The 23,447-nt window shown below is 40.3% G+C and overlaps 1 protein-coding gene across 2 annotated transcripts in view; it reads left to right on the forward strand.

The window, feature by feature from the left end:
• Window positions 1-23,447, forward strand: part of LOC135212630 (cytosolic carboxypeptidase 1-like) — a 207,378-nt gene that overhangs the window by 105,379 nt on the left and 78,552 nt on the right. For both annotated transcript variants that reach the window (XM_064246222.1, XM_064246221.1), the window contains exons 10-16: window positions 15,550-15,693; window positions 16,320-16,535; window positions 18,530-18,784; window positions 19,897-20,065; window positions 20,205-20,339; window positions 20,964-21,072; window positions 21,281-21,437. In XM_064246222.1, coding sequence (XP_064102292.1) covers window positions 15,550-15,693; window positions 16,320-16,535; window positions 18,530-18,784; window positions 19,897-20,065; window positions 20,205-20,339; window positions 20,964-21,072; window positions 21,281-21,437 — 1,185 coding nt within the window. The remainder of the gene's footprint in view (window positions 1-15,549; window positions 15,694-16,319; window positions 16,536-18,529; window positions 18,785-19,896; window positions 20,066-20,204; window positions 20,340-20,963; window positions 21,073-21,280; window positions 21,438-23,447) is intronic.

Below are 23,447 nucleotides of genomic sequence, written 5' to 3' on the forward strand. Positions count from 1 at the left end.
TACGACTTGGTACATCAGGCTACCTCTTCGGTAAGTTGCCGCACTGCTGATTCTATGTTTATTGTATTTAAAAAAAAAAAAATATTGAAATGAGATAAAATAAATGATCAATTAAAATTTGTTTAAATTAAATTACATTGTTTAATCAATAATATAGAATAATGTTCAAGGAATTTACTTGGTATTGACACATTCCTTGCATTACAGGCTGAGGCAGTCTATTAAGGATGCTGCACTCTCCGCCCTCAAGATCTGGGTTGGAGGGTTTGGACGGAACGTAGGGAAGGCTAAGCCGTATATTCTGTCCCGAGATATGGCGACTTTGCTCTTCCCAGCCGGAAAATCTGCCGGATACGTCGATCCAAAAGTAGCGGCACCAATTATCAAATCAATACGAGACTCAGTTATTGAACAGCAAGAGGTGGAATTGCCGGACCTTGGACTAGAGGAACGTCTCACTGAAACGTGGTGGAAGGATTTGCCCGTTACACTAGGCACGGGTACAGGTAACAGTGTTAATGAGGCTAGCTTAGTTAGTCACCGGGATCTTTCCTTGAGTGACTCTGATTCTTCTCTCCTTCTACTTCCAATTCCTTCATGGGTTTCACAGGAGGTTTGCCCCCTCCCAGGTTGCACTCCTTCTCTGTGATTCCTAAACTAAAGAAAAAACCTGCGGGTAAAACCTTGCTTAAAGGCAGATCAGAGACAATGCCAAGGCCTGGGCAGTCACCAGAGGTTCATACACATATTAAAACTAAAATAAAGTCACTTTCCAAACCTTCAATCCCAAGGTCTCAAGGAGGGAATTCTTCCTATTGCCCTACCAGTCCCATTCCATTAACTTCTAGGGACCGGACCGGATACCTCATAAGGTACCGCAAGAGGGACAGGATGATTCTCCTTCCGTTGACCAAGACCAGTTCAACACAAATATTCTAAATCAGGTCAGTAGCCTTGGTAGTTTACTCAGCTCAGTGCAGCAAGGTTTGAAGAAGTGTTTAGCAGGTTAGGTGCTCAGGACTCCCTGATTGCAGGTCTCAGACAGGAGTCGGCAGTTTCGGCCCCTTCTAGTAGCTTGATGCAAGCTCAGAGCATGCCTGACGGGCGGGGTCCACGCTCCCTCCCTTCCACCACCCCGGTAATCCCTGGAGGGTGGCTAACTTCGCTCCGTTTGTCAATGGGATGTTGACTATAGAAGGTTGCGGCACACGTAGGCTCGAGGATTTCGAGTTTTTCCCCGAAGGTTTACAGCCTCCATTTATCGGCTATGTTAGGCTTACGGAGGCAGCTCTGGTTAGAGAGGATAAGGTCCCCAAGGAGACTGTTATCCTTTCTAGAGATCAGGCTCAGCAAACATGGGTACGGAGCCTAGAAGAGTGGGACTGCTCAAATACTAGAATAACAGCTTTTAAAAGTAAAAGTCTTTCACCATGTTTACAACTGATGTCGGCAACCCCTTACCTTTTACATCAAGGTAGCAGAACTAACACTCCAGGCAGTGACTCGAGAAGAAAGCCCATGCCCAGCTTAGGGAGACAGAATCCCACATCTTTACTACTCCCAGGTAGGGAGGATTTGTGGGAGGATTTGCCAGCTACGTTCTCGGTAGGCAAGCTGAAGCCAGATTGTGCAATCACCTTGTTTAGTGAACGCCTTCCTAGGCTGTCAGACGCATTGATCCAAGCCGAATTTGACGCTAAGACACGTCTCGCAAGGTTCTCTTAAACTCCCTAGTGATGACAGAGGACGGGCGGCTCGGCGGCAGTACGCTCAAGCGGAGCTGGCCTGTTTAAGGTCATTTGCGGAAGTAGTTACTTTTAAAGCATGCCAATGTGACTTGCTAACGACTTTCGAGATTGCCATACGGAGAAAATTGCAAAAACGGAAGCATTTTGTTCTGTATGAGGCGACGATAAGGCACGAACCCAACAAGCTTCTAGCTTCCTCAATCTGGGGTGCAGATCTCTTCCCAGCTTCAGCAGTATCCGAGGTTCAGAGCGAGGCATCACGTCTTAACCAAAGCATCAGGTTGCGTTGGGGAATCCCTTTCAAAAGGAAATCAGAGTCTTCTTCCTCCAGTTTTAGGGCTAAGAAGAGGCAAAGGAAGTTCCTACCTTTCCATCCAAGTCCGCAACAGCATCCTGTGCTACAAGCTGTTCCAATTCAACAGGTATCCCAGCCTTCGACTTCTAAGGCTCAGCCTCAGCAACAGCATCAATTTGTCTTCCTTTTGCCGCCGTCTAACCAACAGGCCTCCTCACAGTATTCAGTGTCGCCCGCTTTTAACCCGGTCTATGAGAGTCGGACATTTCACCCCTTTACCAGAGTTGCTAGGGGTGGCAGGGCTAGAGGATCCTTTCGCCAGCGCGGAGGAGCCAGAGCCCAAGGGCGAACTAGAGGTGCAAGGTCAGGCAGAGGATCCCGGCCTTCATCATCTCAATGAAGTTTCTCAGGTAGGAGGCAGGCTGTACCTCTTTCGTCATCGTTGGGGTTCAGCAGTTGGGCAAAAAGCATAGTATCCAGAGGCCTAGGCTGGAGTTGGATCAAAGGTCCTCCTCCACCCATCACCTTCTATCAGGAACAAACGCAGGAATTGATGGATTACTCCAAGGACCTTCTCCAGAAGGGAGCAATCTCCAAGACGAAGAACTTGAAATTTCAGGGTCGTCTATTCAGCGTCCCAAAGAAAGGGACCGACAAAAGAAGGGTGATCTTAGACTTGTCCCGTCTAAACTTGTACATTCGTTGCGACAAGTTCAAAATGCTGACTATCTCTCAGGTGCGGACCTTACTTCCCCGTGGGGCCGTCACCACACCTCTATAGATCTTACAGACGCCTACTATCATGTCCCGATAGCTCGGCACTTCCGACCATTCCTCGGCTTCAAATAGGGAAAGAAGCCTACTCCTTCAAGTAATGCCCTTCGGGCTGAATATAGCACCAAGGGTTTTCACGAAACTGGCGGAGACAGTGGTGCAGGAGCTAAGATCCCAGGGTATATTGGTGGTGGCGTACCTAGACGATTGGCTAATCTGGGAGATGGACATAAAGGCAAAATGTATGAAAGCCACGGACAAGGTCATGTCTTTCCTGGAATATTTAGGGTTCAAGATCAACAGGACTAAGTCCCGGTGACTCCGGAGTACCAAGTTCCAGTGGCTAGGGATTCATTGGGACTTGGATCACACTCTTTCCATTCCAGCAGGAAAGAGAAAGGAGATTGCCAAGGCAACAAGACAATTCTTAAAGTGCAAAGAGACTTCGAGAAGGAATCAGGAGAGGATCTAGGCTCGCTCCAGTTTGCCTCAGTCACGGACATTTCTGCTTTGAAAGCCAAGCATCAAGGGACACTCAATCGAGTTTGGCGTTCGAAGGCAAATGCCAAGTGTCGGGACAAGTTCGCCCGGATACCTCTGATTCTCAGAAAACGCCTGCGCCATGGACAAAGGCCGCAACCTAGCCAAGGAGTTACCGTGCAGTTTCCTCCCCCGTCCCTAGTGGTGCATACGGACGCATCGCTGACAGGTTGGGGAGGTTATTCACAGCACGAGAAGGTTCAGGGAGGGAACTTGGTCACCTCACTTCCAAACACTTACATCAACATTCTAGAAGCTATGGCAGTGTTTCTGACTTTAAAAAAGCTCCGTCCTCCAAAGAAGACTCATATCAGGTTGGTCCTCGACAGTGCAGTAGTAGTACACTGTATAAACAGAGGTGGTTCAAAGTCAAGTCATGTGAACCACGTGATGATAGCAATCTTTTCTCTAGCAGCCAAGAACACCTGGCATCTGTCGGCTACTCACCTGGCAGGAGTCCACAATGTAGTGGCAGACGCCCTGTCTCGGTCGGTCCCTCTGGCATCAGAATGGTCACTGGACCAAGAATCCTTCGAGAGGGTTTGCCAAAGAGTACCAGGTCTAGAAGTAGATCTGTTTGCCACAGAGGCAAACCACAAGCTGCCTTGTATGTAGCCCCCAATCTGGACCCTCTGGCATACGCTACGGACGCCCTGAGCATAGATTGGAACCAGTGGTCGAAAATCTATTATTCCCTCCAGTGAACCTTCTCCTGAAGGTGCTGCACAAGTTGAGATCCTTCGAAGGCCAGGTGGCTCTCATAGCCCTCACTGGCCCAAGAGCAACTGGTTTCCCCTTCTCCTGGAACTAGGTCTTCGCCCTCACTCTCACCCGGACTTGAGACTATCGCAACAAGTTCAAACGAGGACTGTGTTCGATTCCTCAGGTCTTCACAAAACCCTAACTTTATGGATTTCATGAAGTTTGCAGGTACGAGAGTAGGCGACATTGATCCACAGAACATGTTGTTCTTGGAGTCAGACAAGAGAGAGTCTACGCTTCGCCAGTATGACTCAGCAGTTAAGAAATTGTCTTCGTTCCTCAGAGAATCAAATATCAAAGTAATGACATTGAACGGGGCCATAACCTTCCTTCAGGTCTTTGTTTGAACAAGGCTTGGCAGCTGCAACAATTACAACCACTAAGTCAGCTCTGAAAAAGATTTTTCTTCTCGGGTTTGGTATCAATCTAACCGAGTCTTATTTCACCTCTATCCCAAGGGCATGTGCACGTCTACGGCCCGTTCACAGACCGTCGTCAGTGTCATGGTTTCTTAATGATGTTCTTAGGTTAGCCTCGGAAACAGACAACTTCAAATGTGATTACCAAAACCATTTTTGCGTAAAACTCTGTTCTTATTGAGTCTAGCTTCAGGTTGCCCAGAATATCAGAGCTGTCATCTTTATCTAGAGATGAAGCGGCATATTGAGTTCCTTTCCTCGGGGGACGTGTTGCTTTCGCCAAATAAGCAATTTTCTAGCTAAGAATGAAGATCCCTTGATGAGGTGGTCTCCATGGAAGATTGTCCCGCTTCCGCAGGATCCATCGTTATGTCCTGTTAAAACTCTTAAGGACTATTTATCTAGGACGTCTACCTATTCCGAAGGCCCCCTTTTCATTAGAAAAGATGGTGGTACACTATCTCTAAAAGGCATTAGGCAGCAGATTTTATATTTTATCAAGAAAGCCAGCCCAGGGTCATTCCCCAAGGTGCATGACATTCGGGCAATAGCAACTTCTGTTAAATTCTTCATTTGTTCATGAAACTTACCTGACAGATATATATATAGCTGTATTTTCTGAAGTCCGACAGAATTTAAAAATTCGCGGCACACGCAGTGGGCGGCCAGGTGGTAGTACCCATTCCCGCCGCTGGGAGGCGGATATCAGGAACTATTCCCATTTTCTATTCATATTTTTTTCTGTCGCCGGTCGGTAAACAAACTGTTTACAGACCTCCGACTAGGATTTTGAAACTTCATTAGCCACTTAAGTATCCTAATTATTCTTTCGATTATTAACTTGGATTTGTGGCTAGGCATACGCTATCGTAAATTTTTTCATTGCATTTGATGTCTGAAGCTAGTTAGCTAGTTTCAGACTTTGTTGTCTGCATGGTAAGGTGAGGCTACCGTAACTTTCGGTAGACTCGCTTAGTATATATGACGTTTACATGTTTTCTTTGCATAAGGTAATTAGTGTAATGTGTGACTGATTACGGAAGAAGGAGGATTCAATTACGCATTTTAGAGCGTGTTAGAATCAGGAGTTTTCCTCCACAGTAAACAGAAGTTAGAAATAATGAACCTTCTAACCTCCTGTAGATTTTTTTTGCCTAACCCTGTGGTATGGCTTACGAGCCTAGAATAAGTGTCTGCTAAAGGATTACATCAAGTAATCTTAGACTAAAGTGCTCGCTCTCCAACCAGTGTTGTGAAGTGTAGTGCCCTTGTGTTGTGGAGGGGGCGTCAGATCGGCCCCATAAAGCCTCTAGGCCTGGACCTCTGTCGACTCCCAGGACTCAGGGAGAGGGCATGTCGAAAGCCGCAAGAGGGTTACGGGGGCTCCCCACCGATCTGGCGTCCCTTCGGCAGAACCTGTTGACTCTTCCCAGGCTGCTAAAGATCGTGCACGTGCGCGAATCTTGAAAGATTGCTTCTCGTCCTCCGAGGCGTCCATCCCCACACAGGGGTTGGAGTTCTCGGAAGGCATCGCACCCCCTAAAGAAGCTTTAGAGAAGAGGACGCTTCACGTCCTCTCTCTCCGTCACGAGAGGATGAGAGAGTAAAGAGACCACATTTCCCTTTAGAAGAATGCACTGGCTCTTTTTCCTAAGGGACATTTAAGGAGGCTCATTCATCTTGCCAGAAGAGTGATTTGAGCCTCCTGCGAGAAACGCTCATGTATATATCACTTATACATTATTAAGGAGGTTCATTCATCTTGCCAGAAGAGTGATTTGAGCCTCCTGCGAGTGAACGCTCATGAAGTTAGAGGCTGTTTTCAACCTCGCTAGCATTCCAAAAGAATTTGGTAATCAAGGACATTCTTGATTCCACCTTTTGGAGGAGCAACCTCAGATTCGTCTCCTCTCCTCATTGCGCTCCGTATACGTATGTAACGTTCGCTTTACTTCGATAAAGCAAGCTGATAAAGTTTGACGGCCGGCAAGCTGCTTTGCACAGTCAAACAACTTATGTCTCTGGTCGGCATAAGAAGGGCAATTTAGACGTGAGGAAGCTTTTGCAGGTGCTCGACGTCCTATAAGTAGAGACATTCTCCAGGACGCTCGGCAAGCACCTTGCGGAAGACGAAAGCCATACGTCTTCCTTTAGTGTTCACACTCTTCAGGAGGAGCGTGCGGCTCTCCATGGAGACTCGCATGAGGACGTCCCTTAAAAATATCAACGTCATACGCAAAACGCGGTTCGTCATAACATTGAGATGTTGGCAAGGTCGCTCGCCAGGACGCCTCTTGGCGGGGGCCTTGCATGCATCAAGGCGCTCAACGAGTTCCTCTCTGAAACGTCGTTCAGAAGACTTGGTGTTCTCTGCTCAGACACTCTCGTAGCTGGACGCTTTCCAGGACGCTTTTGAGGACGCTCGGCAGGAAGCTTTTGAGGACGCTCAGCAGGACGCTTTCCAGCACGCTTTTGAGGACGCTCAGCAGGACGCTTTTGTGGACATTCGCCAGGACGCTTCGGTGGAAGCTCGGCAGGACGATAGCGAGGACGCTCGCCAGGACGCTAGCGAGGACGCTCGCCAGGACGATAGCGAGGACGCTCGCCAGGACGCTAGCGAGGACGCTCGCAGGACGCTAGCGAGGACGCTTTTGAAGACGTCCGGCATCCAACACGTCATGACGCTACGGGTAGAGCACTTGCCAGGACGTTCTTTCAGAACGATAGGCGTCCTACGCATCAAGACGTTCGGCAGGATTCCTGCAAGAACGTTCTTCAAGAGGGCGTCGTCGAAGTAGAGGGAAGGAGTTTGGTCTCGTCAAGATGTCTTCTTCGTTTCTACGAAGGGAGCGTTCAATAGAATCCATCACTTGATGAATTCCAGGAAAAACTGTAAGCAGATTTCGGTGTCATAAAACGCCTCGTCTGCTTTCGGGGATTGCGCTGCCGAAGGGGGGGGAACATTAAGGTCCTTCCTGTCGTAAGCCCAGTCTCTAATCAGGACTCCTGCCCCTTCCTCGATTTCTGGCGGGAATCGGAAAACTATATGCTCGGAATTCCTGGATTACTTTCTGTCATGTAAATGGGTTAGTATCATTCACAAAGATCTTCATAACATTTTATCGCTTAAGCGGATAAGTAACAATTTCGGAAGAGCTCTCATTCATTTTCAGAAACCGAACGTGGACAGTCGTTTTCCTTTCTTTCTCTCTTCCTCGTCCAGGAAAGATGTAGTAGAGAATTCGATGTTCAAATTACTACAATACTTACGTAGTTTATCTTTGCGTCATTTTGCTAACGCATGGGTCGAGTCATATACGCATATCGTATTAACCTCTGCGGATAGAAGCCGAAAGAACTGTTGTTTTAATGTATTTATTTGACACTCCCTTCAACCTTCCAAGAGTTTTCGGAGTAAGAACAACTCTTCAGGTATTGTTACGACAACACCAACTCAGCTTCTGTATTTAGCGAAATTCTGTTTGTTTAAATAGGCCTGCTTGAGAGTTTCCTTTTGCTCGATAATATCATACCTATTCCTTCGTAAAAAGAGTAGCTGGCAACTCAGGAGATAGTATTCTGTTCTCCATTGAAGCTTTCCTTCGAGACTTTCTCCTTCACTCTTTTTGATAGAGATCGAAGGTGGTCGATCTCCAATCCTTATTTTGTTTTCTTTAAGGAAAAACAAAAAAATTTAGGATGGAGATCGTTGTCAGAATACTATAAATATACTACGTATATTAACCTCGCGACATGATTCTACTAAGCAGGTTCAATTGTCCGAGGGTAGGCGCATATCCTAGTTATTCTACGGATTGCGACTTAGACGAGAAGTATTCTAATTGAACTGCACATCAACTCAGCTTCTGTATTTAGCGAATTTTGTTTCGTTAAATATGCCTGCTTGAGAGTTTCCTTTGGCTCGATAATTTCAATACCTATCCCTTCGTAAAAGGAGTAGCTGGCAACTCAGGCATATAGTGCGAGACGATGATCAAGGCTGCTGTACTGTGATCTACGCAGTACCGGCTAGCTCGGTGTCATGCGGGAATGGCTTAATAAACCGTCTCTTTGCCCTACAATCATGGATTTTAGCCTCGGGTTGAGGAAAATTTCTAGTAATCTTGAATGATCATACCTGCCAGTTTACTTAGAAAATTTCAAACAAGATATCTCTTATACTTGTTAGGTGCGGGTTTACCGCACGGTAAACATTCTGTACGAATCTACCGCGGCATAGCACTATAATAATGCTCTCCTGCTTATGAAAAGAAAAGCGCAGCCTTATTTAGGGAAGGAAGCAGGCTGAGTGAGGGAATGGATGAGTTTGCTGGACCAATTTCCTCGCTGGAGAAGCTTGTTTTTTTTTCCTGAATAAACAGCAATTCAGACCTCTACAAATTTTCCTCACGAAGAAATTGGAATAACATCAAAGATCTTGTAATTCTAATTTTCTCTCAACGGCTTGAGGATCACCTCAGGTGATAGCGAGAGGGTGCCAGACATCCGAACAGAGAACAGATGTTTCTGGCACATTGTCTGAAAGAATTGGAAGCCAAATTAGTCGGCTTCCAGTTCCTCGAAGGGTGAGGTTGGATCGAGTGGCCCAAATCATCTCGGATAATTTCTCTAGCAGCTCTCATAGCTCGAGAAGAGAGAATTGGTTATGGGCTTGGGCACGGAAACCGTAACGATCCTCAATAGGTTCGTTAATCTAGTGCACGTCCGTGGGGGTCTTCTCGATCGAAGGCAACAACTACTGACGTCTGAGTAATCCTCACTTAGAAGTATGTCGAAAGTGAGGAGAGACTGAGGGAAGTCCTTTCGTTAAAGTTTTTCGTAATATGAAGACGAAGGAGCTTCCTCTTAAGTTGTTCCCTTATTCATGATCCTAGAGGATTAGCTTTAGTCGCCACATGTTGGCCTCTAAGAGGTTGGATTCACAGAGGTCAGGTAATTCAGAGAATTGTCCAAAGACCCTTCCGAGAGAATCGGTTGTAATCAAAACATCGTCACTTAGTGAAGTATCTAATATCTCTCTCTCTGAGTCTGAAAGCGTTCAGACTATCGAGAAGCGATAAGATCTTCAAGATTAATGGCAGTCTCTTGGCAAGGCAAAGCAGTGCTGCCTATTTTCAGTTTTCAATCGGAGGGGGCCGTTTCTGGAGATAGTGAAGGGAAAATGACTGTCCTCCACCTCGACCTCTGTGAATTTCGTTATGGTTCTATCTTTCCGTATGAAGTATGAGATAAGATATGAAGTCCTAACGTGTTGTAGAATATGCAAATATGTTGTTGACGGCCTCTAGGCTCAGAGATTCGGTTCTGTCAAACAACAAAGCTTCACGATCTTTGAGGTCTGTGGAGATCTATTCTCTGGATCAAAGGTTCCGGCATGGAACTTAGACGTAGTCTGAGTTTCTGATGCCAAAAGCATTTCGAACCTATCCTTCTGCGAACTTAATACGCGTGACCAGAAAGGCTAATATTCTAACCGCTCTAGCCACGCAAGGAGGGTTAGTGAGGTTTTAGCCATCATCAGAGGTTTTGGCTTTAAAGGACATAATGCGGTCTGTCCGCTAAGCCTTCCGTTCTTGATAAGAACGAAAACCTGTCTGACCATTGACCCGAAGGCTTGGAGACCAAGGTATGGCACAAATTATTGGGCAAGGGCATTAGAGAGTCCTGTGCCCTGTAGGGTCTCTCAAGTTTATCTTGATAAAACTATAAGAAAGTCAAGGTCAACAGACAATCTGCGGTGTTCCGTAAAAAGACCAGACTAGTTCATGTCCAAGAACACCCTGGCATGATAGCCAAGGAGTTCTTTTAAGAGGTCTCATCTTCATTATGTTTGCATAAAGATTTGAGATTTTTTCTTAATATCAATGCTCAAGAGGTGAGGGCGCGGCCTCAGAAGCATTTCAACAGAGCATGACACTCAGTAACATCCTGAGTGCCACGCTTTTGCGAAGCAACTCTGGGTTCGCTTCACACTCCCGACAATCTGCGGTGTTCCGTAAAAAGACCAGACTGGTTCATGTCCAAGAACACCCTGGCATTATAGCCAAGGAGTTCTTTTAAGAGGTCTCATTCATTATGTTTGCATAAAGATTTGAGATTTTTTCTTAATATGAATGCTCAAGAGGTGAGGGCGCGGCCTCGGAAGCATTTCAAACAGAGCAGGACACTCAGTAACATCCTGAGTGCCACGCTTTAGCGAAGTAACTCTGTGTTCGCTTCACCACTCCCGACGGGATGTGAAGACGACATTTCAGATCCGTAAGTCGCTAGGACCATACATATCCGTAGATATATATTGGGTGCAAGAAGCAACACGAATCCTATCCTATAGAAAAGGGATAGGTGTGCTTTTAACTTTGAAGGGTTGGTCGCTTGAGGCGCGTTCCTTTTCTTTAGCCTAGAAGTTATGGAACTAACTTTGATAGGTTAGGTCAGGTGGTGGTTTTAGCTTCGGTGCCTCAAAAGTATGGTCATATGGTCTAGTCACATTGTGGTCACGCCCCCGTTGACAGATCATCTAGAGCGCACCAGCATTACAGGTCTCTACCTCGCTGGCAACTCTAGTAACGCAGAAGCAGACTTTGGTGACAGTAATCACGAAGTCGGCTATGCTAACAGGTCAGGAACCAAGATGTATATCATCTACTTAATTTAGTTTCCCAAAAAATCCTATTCTGTCTCTTCCCACCATCCGAAGGTGGGATTCAGCTATATATATATCTGTCAGGTAAGTTTCATGAACAAAATGTTATTGTTATAATACAATTAAGTTTGTTCATACTTACCTGGCAGATATATATAATTAAAATGCCCACCCACCTCCCTCAGGAGACAGTGGCACTGATAAAATATGAATAGAAAATGGGAATAGTTCCTGATATCCGCCTCCCAGCGGCGGGAATGGGTACTACCACCTAGCCGCCACTGCGTGTGCCGCGAATTTTTAAATTCTGTCGGACTTCAGAAAATACAGCTATATATATATCTGCCAGGTAAGTATGAACAAACTTAATTGTATTATAACAATAACATAATATATGGACTTTGATGATCTGAAGAAGTATACTGGTTTGGAAGTCACCCTTGGTTTTCAAAACGCACTACCTTAAGTCTTTAGAGGATCTTTAAATATCATGCAATAACTGCAGGGAGGCCAGTGTCTCCCACTGCTACATCATTATGAGTACCGTCCTTGTGTCATATGAATCTTTTCAATTATGCCAGCCTCATTAGCATTTTACCTACCTCAGCAAATGCCTTAGCTATTAGAATAAGTGTATCGTGTATAGTTTTACGTACATACAAATTATCTGTAATTATTTTATTATGTATGTGACTTGTTGCAAATGTTGCCACATGTTTTTGGCTATATAGTATATTTGTAAATAAATTGTATTTTTTCCAATTCTAAACTATTTTATTATTTCCTTTGATTTCATTAATATGATTTTTCCTTTCAGGATAGTATAGCTTGGTGTTTCTCTGGTACAATTTCACGGAGCGACACGGCTGAGCCCAGAAAAGGGATTTTGACGTAGGAAAAATCTATGGGCTGAGGAAGCCGTGTCGCCCAGTGAAATCCCCCCTACCTTTTTTCCCACCCCCCCTTGCTGTGCACCAAGCTTCTTTGCTATCGAATATAAGTATGACGCCGCAGTCCCCTTCAACAGGGTAGCTGGGTGTGACCTATAGGTCGGCTCCCCGTTTTCAGGTCTTTTGATGAGGAAAAGGCTAATTGGAGGGGTTAACGTGGTAGTGTTTAACACTCGCCCCAGTTCTATACCGACACCTTTTATTTAGGTGAGCGAGTCAGAGACTTCTGACATGTCCAATTTAGCAGTTCTCTGGTATCATAGCAATATTTTACTAGAAATAGTGCTAAAGAGGACACATTTCACTGGGCGACACGGCTTCCTCGCCCAGAAATAGATTTTTCCTACGTCAAAATCCCTTTGTTGGTCCATGGGCTGGAGGAGAAGGGGTTGGTTGTTGGCAGAAGATAAAGACCTTGATGAAAGAATACTCCGCTAGGATATCTTCTTCGAGGCCAGGAGGGTGAGCAGGGGCATTGTCCAACAACAGCAGACATTTCAGAGGGAGGTGCTTCTCTTCCAAGAATTTCTTCACTGTCAGGCCGAAACAGAGATTTACCCACTTGGTGAATAAAAGTCTCGTTACCCAGGCTTTCGCATTAGCCCTCCACATCACTGAAAGCTTCTCCTTTAGCACTTTGTGGACCTTGAAAGCTCGAGGAGTCTCCGAATGATAGACAAGTAGGGGCTTCACCTTGCAATCCCCACTGGCGTTGGAACAAAGTGCAAGCGTAAGCCTGTCTTTCATAGGCTTATGCCCGGGTAGCATTTTTTTCCAAAAAAGGCCAGTCTCATCACAGTTGAAGACTTGCTGAGAACTGTAGCCTTCGTTGATCGTCATCTTGTCGAGCATGTTAATAAAGGCTTCGGCCATTTTTGTGTCCAAGCTGGCCGCCTCCCCATGCCGCACCACCAAATGGATGCCAGTCCGTTTCCGGAATTTTTAAAACCACCCACGAGAAGCCTTGAAGTCTGCGGTTGGCGTCGATGTCCCTTCGCCTCCATCGTCTTCGGCCTGGGCAATCGAATCGCCGAAAATAGCACTGGCCTTGTGGCAGATTGCCGTCTTGGTTATCGTATCGCCAGCGATTTCTTTGTCTTTTATCCATACAAGATGCAGCCTTTTCATCTCATCGTGCACGTGGCTCCTCTCGTTGGACAAAATAGTCACGCCCTCGGAAGGTGTAGCTGCTTTGATGGCTTCCTACTGCTTAAGGATGGTGCCTATCATCGATGGATTTCAGCCATATTCCTTAGCGATCACACTCAACCGCATGCCAGCTTCATCCTTCTTGATAATCTCCAATTTTGTCTTCATAGAAAGCATCCTCTTCTTTTAGTGAACTTCAGCAACTTTCTTGGAACTCATGACTATATGTAATTAAGTTATGTAGTACTAATTAAGTTCTTACGTAATACGAAAAAGTACAAAGCAAAATCACTAACACGAATTTACGTTAACAAACGAAATCGTATATGGGATAGGTGTTAACCGAGGCCACCATAACTGGGGGCTGCCTGTATATTATATATATTTATTAATATAACATACTTGAGTCTACACTTTCATAGAAGTGATGTGTTTACTCTTTAAACGGTGCCACTGAGTAAGGTTGTTAAAATTTATGAGAATGCTCTTAAATATATAAATTTATATGGTAAAGGAGAGCTGATGGTCTGCAGAATTGAAGAGCTAAATTTATTAGTCATTCTAATGAAAAAATAGTGTGTATTTGTATGTACATGATATATGAAGACCTGCATAGATTTTAGTTGAGTTTCCACATAATCTGACAGTAAGATAGATATCTTTGTGAAATGGGAAGACCAGTAACATTTTTAAATGGTTTAAATAATGTCCTTAGTGAATAATTCAGTGTGTAATATTACTGTGGTTACACAACTTTTATTGTACAAAAATATATGAAACAATAGATAGAAAAGAGATATTTATGAATCTCATTTTAAATTATTCATTGAGGATAAGGTATACATCAAGTTTCTAAACTACATGTATAAAGTAATCAAAAGAAGCCATTGTAACTAAACTTTCCATCTGTCCCTTACAGAGTGACAAGAAAAGGGAAATGTAGTCAAAATATTTGTAACAATTTTGGTAAATATGCTAACTCATTTATTGTATAGAATAACCAGGTATTGTAACTAACCCAGTCCTTTAAAAGTTTTGTGTACCTTTACCAAAGGTTTAAGAGATTTAAGGTACTTCCAGTAGTGTAGTTTGTATACGTATGTTGTAAAAATTATTACATACTATTAATCATTGGTAGATAAGCTTGATTTACAAGTCTGTTTCAGGTACAGTAAAGAAAAATTTTGCTTATTAACTAAAAAGATTAAATTGTGCAGAATAAGACTTGCACAGGATAAATGGTTAACCAGACTTTTTCTATTTTTGTGGTAGTGTTTTGTGCTACCAAATGATTTGTAAACTTTTTCTGTAGTACACATTAGCAAGAAGGATATGTGACTCTTTCACAGTGCTGTACAAATGATATTATGCATGAATATCTCACTTTTGTTTTTGACATGTGAAATGCAATAAATAAACATTATCAAATAGCATTTGAATGGAAGGTAAGTAAGATGTGTTAACAGTGTTAGTTAGAGGATAACTGTAAGGAGAATAATTCGTGTATCTCTTGTAAGAATTGTCTATAGTGACATCTATTGACCGACATAAACTGCACTGATTCATTGCAGTTATTCAAATTTTGCAGATTTGCAGTGCATTATTATTGTCATTTTTAATATATTTTCCATGCTTGCTGACAATTTTTTACAGTATATTAAAATGTTTGCTCTGCCATTATAGTCTCTTTAAAATCAGATTTAATCATATGAAACTTGTATAAGTGGTTCCAAGACGTTTACGTTTCATATATACCTTTACGTATTGATAATTTGGACAAGTATTATAGTATTTCATAAATAATCTGTTTTGATAAGTCCTTCATGAAGTATACAAAAAAGACCTACTATTACCATGCAGCAGTTTTATAATACAGACCTTCTGTTTAGTTGTTGGTTTATCCTTAGACCAAATACCAAAAAATCTGAAAAAAATTAATATGGTTACTGATGCAAGTTTCATAATACTAGTTGTTATTACTGCTGTGAAATCTTGGTACTTAATAGAGGTTTCCTGCTAAGTCATAGCCCATACATAATGGCATCACTTGAATGTGGATTCAAGAACCAGAGTTCTTTTAAGTGTAGATGAATTATGTGTATAGATCCGGGATGTTCTCTAGGTTTATGGATACAGAAAATATGTAATGCGTTTATGCTTCAAAGCTCCCTCATTATATGTACTGACAGTTGGTGACAACTTTGTAGGTATTTAATAATAATTTATTTCATTTTCCATAAACTTGCAGAAAGCAATGTCATTCGGTTAGTGAGGGAGACTGGACTCCAGCGAGTTTTGTCCATTTTTGATGGATGGGAAAAGATTGAACGTCGTCACCAGATCAAAATCCTCAAGAGTATCCTGGGAACACTCTCTCATATGTGTGATTCTAGTAAGTGTTTATTAAACATGATCTTACAGAATTCATTAAGATCTACAAGGCAGTTAATGAAGGATGAATAACTTTCTTATAAGCAAACTTCTTAAAGTAATTTTACCATTCTAATTCACTGTCCTTTTAATGTATGAGAATCTGTTAATTTGTGATATTTTGTTCACAAATTTACTTGTTCTCTAAATTTTGACATGAAGAACTGTAACTACCAAGGATTTTTTAAAAAGTCAGTGACTCAGCTATGAACAGCTAATGATTTTTGTGAGAAACAGATGAAGTGTCTTGAAATATTTTATTCATGTATTAAAAATAATATTAAATACTTTTCTATACTGACAAAGGAAACCCAGTGAAATAAATAAGAAAAAAGGAAATTGAAGCACCAACTTTTCCATGTATGTGGTCATGTTAAGGTTTTCAATTTGGAAATCCATTACAAAGCATTATTAGTTATAATTTTTATTATAATGAAATAATCTTTTATGTTGCACAGTAAAAGATATCATAGCATTTACAGTGATAAATAAAAGAAAGCTAAAATGAGAAAAATTTAATTAGTTACCAATATCAATGTTGTGCACCGTAGATCAGTTTTGTGTATACTACAGTATTTTATTTTTCAGAACATGGTCGTAAAGCTGTTATGGCTCTCAATGGAGTAGAGATAACTCAACGTTTCATTCAGTCATGCCCAGCAGATAAGAAATTCGATAGTGCCCTTGCCAGTGCAACAAACGTATTTTTGAAATGTATCAGTAAAGGGGAACTGCCTGTATCCTCTACACGTGGAGCATTTAAATTCCAGGTGGCAAACAGAGAGGAATCCGATTCTACTGCAGGTCAGCTATATGTGTATCATCTTGTATTTATTTTTTTTAAGATTCATGATAGACACAAGGCTTAACTATTAGGAATTTGGTTATTTACAGAAGTTCATCCTTCATTGAATGATACTCAGTATGAAACATATACTGAGTATGCTGTTTAATTTCTCTATTGTTATTTACATACAAAAATCCTAATTTCACTAGAGTATTCTAAAGTCCAGAAACACAGCATAGAGTAGTGTGGAACAGTGCATCTGTTGAGGCAATCTTTTGTGAGTTAGGCTGTATTGTAAATAATGATGATGAATTGGTTTCTGCATCACTTCAGAAATAAGTAAATACATACAGTTGTGTCAAAGCCTCCATCAAGGACTGTAAAGAGACACACTACTTCTTTTTTTATCCCCCTGTGATTGAATATCATAAATTTCTTCGAATACATTTGAAAAGGGATTGTAAAATAATCCATTTTTTATTTGAGGAAACATTTCTGTGATTTGCAAAGCACATCATCTTAGTAGAACCTGATAGGATTTGTGTGAGCTAGCAGTTTCAGCTGGCAAAGGCTGTCAACTAAGTTATGCACTGCAGTCAGTGAAACACTCTGTTGTACAGGTATCCATTAATACTTTGAAATATTTTGACATTCCTCTCTTTACCAACTTGAATGAGGATGATAGAAAGGACTGCTCATGGTTTCAGTTAGATCTCAAGAAGATAAATCTATGCCTTAGGGTTTGTAAAACCTCACTGGTAATGCCATCACAGCATCACCATATCCTTCTGTACATTTTTTTTTTGTCAGCCAGATCAAAAATATTATAGATATCATCTTGTTCTCTTATAGTCACTTTTTTTCTGCCCTGCCCTCTGGGTATCTACCAAAGTATGTAGTCAAGTGTGGTAAACTGTCCTTGTGTATCACTGTGTCCCAGCCATCTTTTCTCTGCATCCTTTACAAATTTGCACAAGGCATTCTTTTTCCTTCTATTTAGGTAACTGTATTGTAGCTCTTGTCCAGTTCTTTGTGCTGTAACTTACAGCCTGTTATCCTTACAGTTGTAAATCTTCAAGTTGTTTGATAATATCTAATGGTCATCTTGAACAGAGCTCATCTCCACTTCAGTCATCCTCTCATTTAACCCTTTGAGATTCCAAGGACAAAAACCATCTTGCAAATTTCATCGACTGAGAATCAGAAAATATATATATGTATATTATATATATATATATATATATATATATATATATATATATATATATATATATATAATTGAAAAGAAACTTACTGTACTTTTTCATGGTGCAAAGGTAATTTATAAATCTTAATTTTTTTAGTATACATAGTGATATTTTAGTTAATGGATACATTCAGTGCATCACATGGAATATATTTCTTGCTTATTTTCTATTTTCAAAGGTACCAATTATTCAACTTCAAAATGACCCCATAGTCAGCATTTCATTATTAAATGTTCTCAAACTCATAGGCTAAGAGTATGGTCGTCACTATTAGAACAGTTACTGTTGCTTAATACCAGTACAGTGCATGGCTGAATAAGTTCTGTTTTGAAACACACATGATTTCTCTACATTAGCATCCCTCCTTTCCCCTTACATTTGGGCTTAGATACATTAATTCAAGAGGGAATCTTGTAATTTGAGATCAGTGCATTAGTAATACTAATATAATGTGGTTAAAAGCACTAGTAACTCGGCTGTTCTTTGCTGCTGTTTGAAAAACTAATGGTTTTTATGGCAACTTCCCCATGACATTTTGAAATGTAGTGAGTTCAGAGTACAAGTGTAAACTTGATTGAACAAACAATTGACTTCTTTGCAATGCTATTTTTCCTACTTGTAGCTGTAGTTAATATGACTTTATACTAATAAAAGTATCTCAGATATAAATGTCCATGTATCTCTCCTCAATATTTCCATTTACAGTAATTTGAAAGGCCCTTGTTTGTAGGAAGTTATTAATATTTTTTTCTATTCTGTAATAGCATTGTCCCGTGAAGCCACACCGGGTTTGGATGCAGATTCTTCTGAAGATGAACTTGAGGATGAAATGGAAGAAGAGGAGGAGGAATTTGATCTTTCCCGAGAGATGAAAGGGGTTGACTTGTCATCAGAATATTCAGTTGAAAGGCCCCGAACAGAGGAGCTTGTTCGCCTGGCTCCACTATTCCCTGAATTGTCAAACTATAAAGTCCAATCTGGTACAAGATTCAAGGATATAACACTGGAAGCTAGAAGAGGTGTGAGCTTTGTATTTATTTTATTGGCAGAGAGAGAGAGAGAGAGAGAGAGAGAGAGAGAGAGAGAGAGAGAGAGAGAGAGAGAGAGAGAGAGAGAGAGAGATTATGTAGTTTCAGACATTTTGGAACTTTTGAAATTTTCTGGTATTCACATAAGTGGTGTGACTTCCATGTTGGTTGGCCATAGAACTTTGCTTTCATTATGCTTAGCAGCTGTAGTCAGTTCTCCAACTGTTAGCATGAGTGTCGTATCTTGGTAAGCTGGGAATTAGCTTCATAATTTAGGTCTGATTTTTTAATGTAACATAAAGGCTATGATGACATTTTGAATTATGCCCTTTATATTGATGGACATGTTTCAATCATTGGTTTTATTCTGTACTTAGTGTGATGGCAAAGGTGAAGGCTTGCTCTTATTTAGTTTGCTAATTTTGAAAAGTGAGGGAATAGTTTCCAAATTAAAGAATTGTTTGTGAAAAAGTGTGCTTCCTTGTCATTTTTATCCATTAGCTGGTGTATGGTAAGAATATGGTGTAATTGTTTTTTATAGTAAAGTTATAACCAGTGTTTTACAGAAGTGCTCAAAAAGTAGAAAATCAAAGAGGAGTTTTTCCATTTACCATGAAATACATATTGAAGGTTAAATGTGCTGCAAACTTTTACTTTATGTTCCAAAGTTCTTAATTGAACTATTTTGTCAACTCAGTGAAGCTGTTCCTACCAATGTTGGTTATTTAATTTTGTTATAGTTGTTGAATTAGTTGAAAATTTTAGTTCTAAAACATGAGAAATGATTCATAGTTCTCCTTGTAATAGCCAGCCTCACATTTGTCTCCCTGTCTTTTGGAAGGTTCTCAAGTAGCCACCACTTTTAATGTTGTATCAGATTTTCTGTTTGAAATTTCAAGAAGACAGTAAATTGTATTCTTGGAATATGAAAATATTGTGTATGGTAAATGCACTGCATATCTCCAGTAGTACTGACTGTTATGCAATTATGTTGAGCTACTACAAAGTATTGTTGATATTTATACAGGATTTGAAAAAGTTAGTTATTTTGTATATTTTGGCTATTTTTTATCTCTGATCTCTGGTTATTCTGGACTTTTTAGGCAATGTAAATGACTCCTCTCCTGATGCTGGTACTGACTATTACCTAAGAGCTTCTGACAGCACAAAGAGCATCATCAGCTTTGTTAAAGTTGCCTACCCTGACATGATCGGTGCAAGAGGTCCCATGTACCTTGAGGAGTTATATGACAAGGATAGGAAAGTGTGCAGGTAATTTGTTCCATTTTGAGTGCATGGTTTAGATTATATTGCTTACCATTTGTTTTCAACAAATTTCAAATTGTAACAAAATGTATAGGGTTTGGGGATATATTTATTGATTATTATCTCTTCCTTTATTGTTTTACAGGAGTAAAGCTATTGCCACTGTAGAACGTGTACTTCACCCAGAAATTTATTTGGAACGTGTTGTATATGATCTTGACTACTTGTTAGAGTCAGAACACTCAAGACAACTTATTACACCGGCTAGTTCATCCTCCAGGTAATCATAGAAACCAGTATGTGTTTAATTTAGAGCTAGTAGGTTCACTGGTAGTACTCGCTTTTTGAAAATTTTGTATGAGGACAAGTCATCACTATAAATACAAGGGGTTTCATTTACAGAAAGTCTGTTGTTTATTTGTAACAACTATTCTTTCTTCTTCTATCATGTAAGTGATTTAGAGTCTAACTTTAACCCATGATAAATGGATTCTTACATTATTGGGAATATCAGTGTGTAGCTGTATTATTTTTTATAAATGGACAGTCTTAGCATAAAAGTTTATTACTTTTAGGGACTTGGAAGGAGTTGCATTGCAAGGTTGGATCTGTTAACATGATAATTTTGTTATATTGAAACCATGTGCTCCTGATGATGTGGGACAGTCTTATACTGATACATACAGTGGAATAGTCAGTTATGTTGTATCATTACTGTCTATGTGTATGAAGGTTTTTATAATGTAATTTTGCTATGAATGAAAGCCTTCCTCATGGGGATGGTATGTTATAGTGGGGAAAATATTTTTTTGTTGAATATGTGAAAACTAAATTTTTAATGTATGAATGACTAGTTTAATTTTTAGAGCTATAATCTCTAATGAATTAATGTTCTGATATACAGATCTTTGAGTAATTGGGATGAAAAGCGTGTTGGCAAAAAGGATGTCACAGTTAATCACCTGAATTTTGAGTCAAGATTTGAAAGTGGCAATCTTCGGAGAGTTATCCAGGTCAGTATCTTAGGAAGCAACTTTTTATTTTTATTTTTTTTTTACAGCTCAAGTGCACTTATTTATGTTATTGAACAGTTGTTTCTTAATTTTAATGTAGTAATATTATGTTGAGTTAATTCCCCTATCATTATGCTGTATTACTCATATTTTATTATTATAGTAAGAATTTATATTATTTATAGTTTTTATCTGTTTACTTTTTCAGGCCTCCAATACTGAGTATGACTTGATTCTCAATGCTGATGTCAATTCATCACATCACCACCAGTGGTTCTATTTTGAAGTGAGCAACATGGAACCAAATACTCAATATACATTCAATATCATCAATAACGAAAAACCTAATAGTGAATTCAACTTTGGTAAGTTTTAAAAATTGGTATCAAATTTGAACAGTAACTTATAGTCTAAAGGCTTAAGGAAGCTTGATTTAAACAGGTTTTCATAAATGCAAGATTTAGATATTTTTGAGGTTATGCTTTTGAGTTACTGGATTTACATCATTCATGGTTATGTCTATAAAATGCTTTATGTTACTTATCTTAATTTCTCATGTTTATATTTACAACAGTAAAGCTTATGAAATGTCTCATTAAACTTATATTTTGAAATCAAAAGCACAGTTTTTCCAATTCTGCACTGCAGTATTACTTTTACTTCAGGAAGTCTTTTGATGATTTCATCATTAGCTAATCCTCTGGAGTCTTGACTGCATGTCCTTTATATTCTTGTTTACCCTAGATAGTACTTTTAATTATTATTGAAAATGAGGAAAAATGTTTACGCCATGACATTTCATTACTAGTAAGGAATAATGTTTTTACTGAATCTTCAATTTAGAGGGAAGAATTTTTCCTGGTAGATGATGTAATGAGGCTAGCATTAAGGCAAGTTAGTATTGGCAGTGTTACTCTACTTCCCTTTCAGCATGTAGAACTCCATTATACAAATAGAGGAGTTAAATGAATAAGAACAAAAATAGAGTGATGAGCTAAATATTCTCAAAGGTGCCTCAAGTGATATTGGTAACATTTTCAGTGGTTACAATAGGCAACATTCCTTGTGTTAATTCAAGATTGCTGTCATGGAGGGAACCAAAACTTGACATTTTACAAAGGTTATTTTTAGACTAGAAATATTACAAAGGATATTATTGGACTTTGGACTTTGAACCTCTGTAGCTTGATGTGGCTGGCATGAAGATGAGCAAGGTGTAGACTAACTGAGTTAGAAGATTCTCAAGAACAGAGCCTATCAAAGAATCAGAAGTTGATAAAAAACTACCTAAAGTTAATTATGGGCTAAGGAGGTTGGGCAGGATGAAAATCAAGTCAAAATGTCAGCACCAGTGAAGGGGCATTTAAGGTAATGGGAATGCCAGTGGACATTCTGGGTTACTTCCATTGGTTTATTATCACTTGAAGCTGAAAGAAGGGAAAGTTGTCCCCTAGAATTTGGTCCATTTCACCAGAAGTGGAAAGGATGTCAAGATCAAAATTTATCACGGAAACCAAAATTACCAAAACTCCTCTCAGTGTTGAGAAGAATAGTCTCTGCTCATAAAATAACATCTTTTCAACAGTATGGATGGTGACATAACCCTGGTGGGAATATGGTTTGAAGAGCTTGCTTTCACATTGAGTATAGGATTACATGACGGGAACTCCAAATACTAGAAGGAAAGTTTAGGTGCCCTGAGAAATTTCCATCACAGTAAAGTGATTTTTTTTTCTCTTCAAGATAATATTTTTAGACTAAAGGAAAAAATATCGGGCAGAATTTGCAACTAATCCACAATCAACAAGCATTCTGTACCAAAATCTGGAAGAGGTTGGAGAGAAGAAATACATATAAGATTATAGTTTACTGCTATGTGATAAGTTGAAATGAGTCTTGGATCTTAGCAGAATGGGAGGAGGTGCGAGAGGACAAGTTGGAAGGTGAAGATGTGCCTTCTCTTGCTAGAGAATAGGCTTTTGACTAACAAGTAGGAAGGCCAAGATCAGGGAGAAAGGGCATAAGATGAGGACTTGAACCCATTTGGAATACAGATAGAAAGTGATCAAGGTAGAAAAGAATAGCAACCATTCGTTTGTCATCTATTCCCTTAGTGAGGAAGACCGATATAGAAACATGAATGTTAGTGATAATGATAATTACTATTTTTAACATTTAGATCTCTTGTCGTTCTTATATTAACTGCAAAATTGATGATGACAGAGATTCTCAGTGTGATATGGGAGAATTGTCATTGTTGCACTGTGACCAATAGAATATGCATCAAGTATTTGTATAAAAATTTGTCAGCGTTTTGATATTTATTATATATGGGAGGAAGATGGCACGCAGTTCTATGTGGTCATGAAATTTTT

The sequence above is a fragment of the Macrobrachium nipponense genome, chromosome 41 (assembly GCF_015104395.2).
Source record: "Macrobrachium nipponense isolate FS-2020 chromosome 41, ASM1510439v2, whole genome shotgun sequence".
Taxonomy (NCBI): Eukaryota; Metazoa; Arthropoda; class Malacostraca; order Decapoda; family Palaemonidae; genus Macrobrachium; species Macrobrachium nipponense.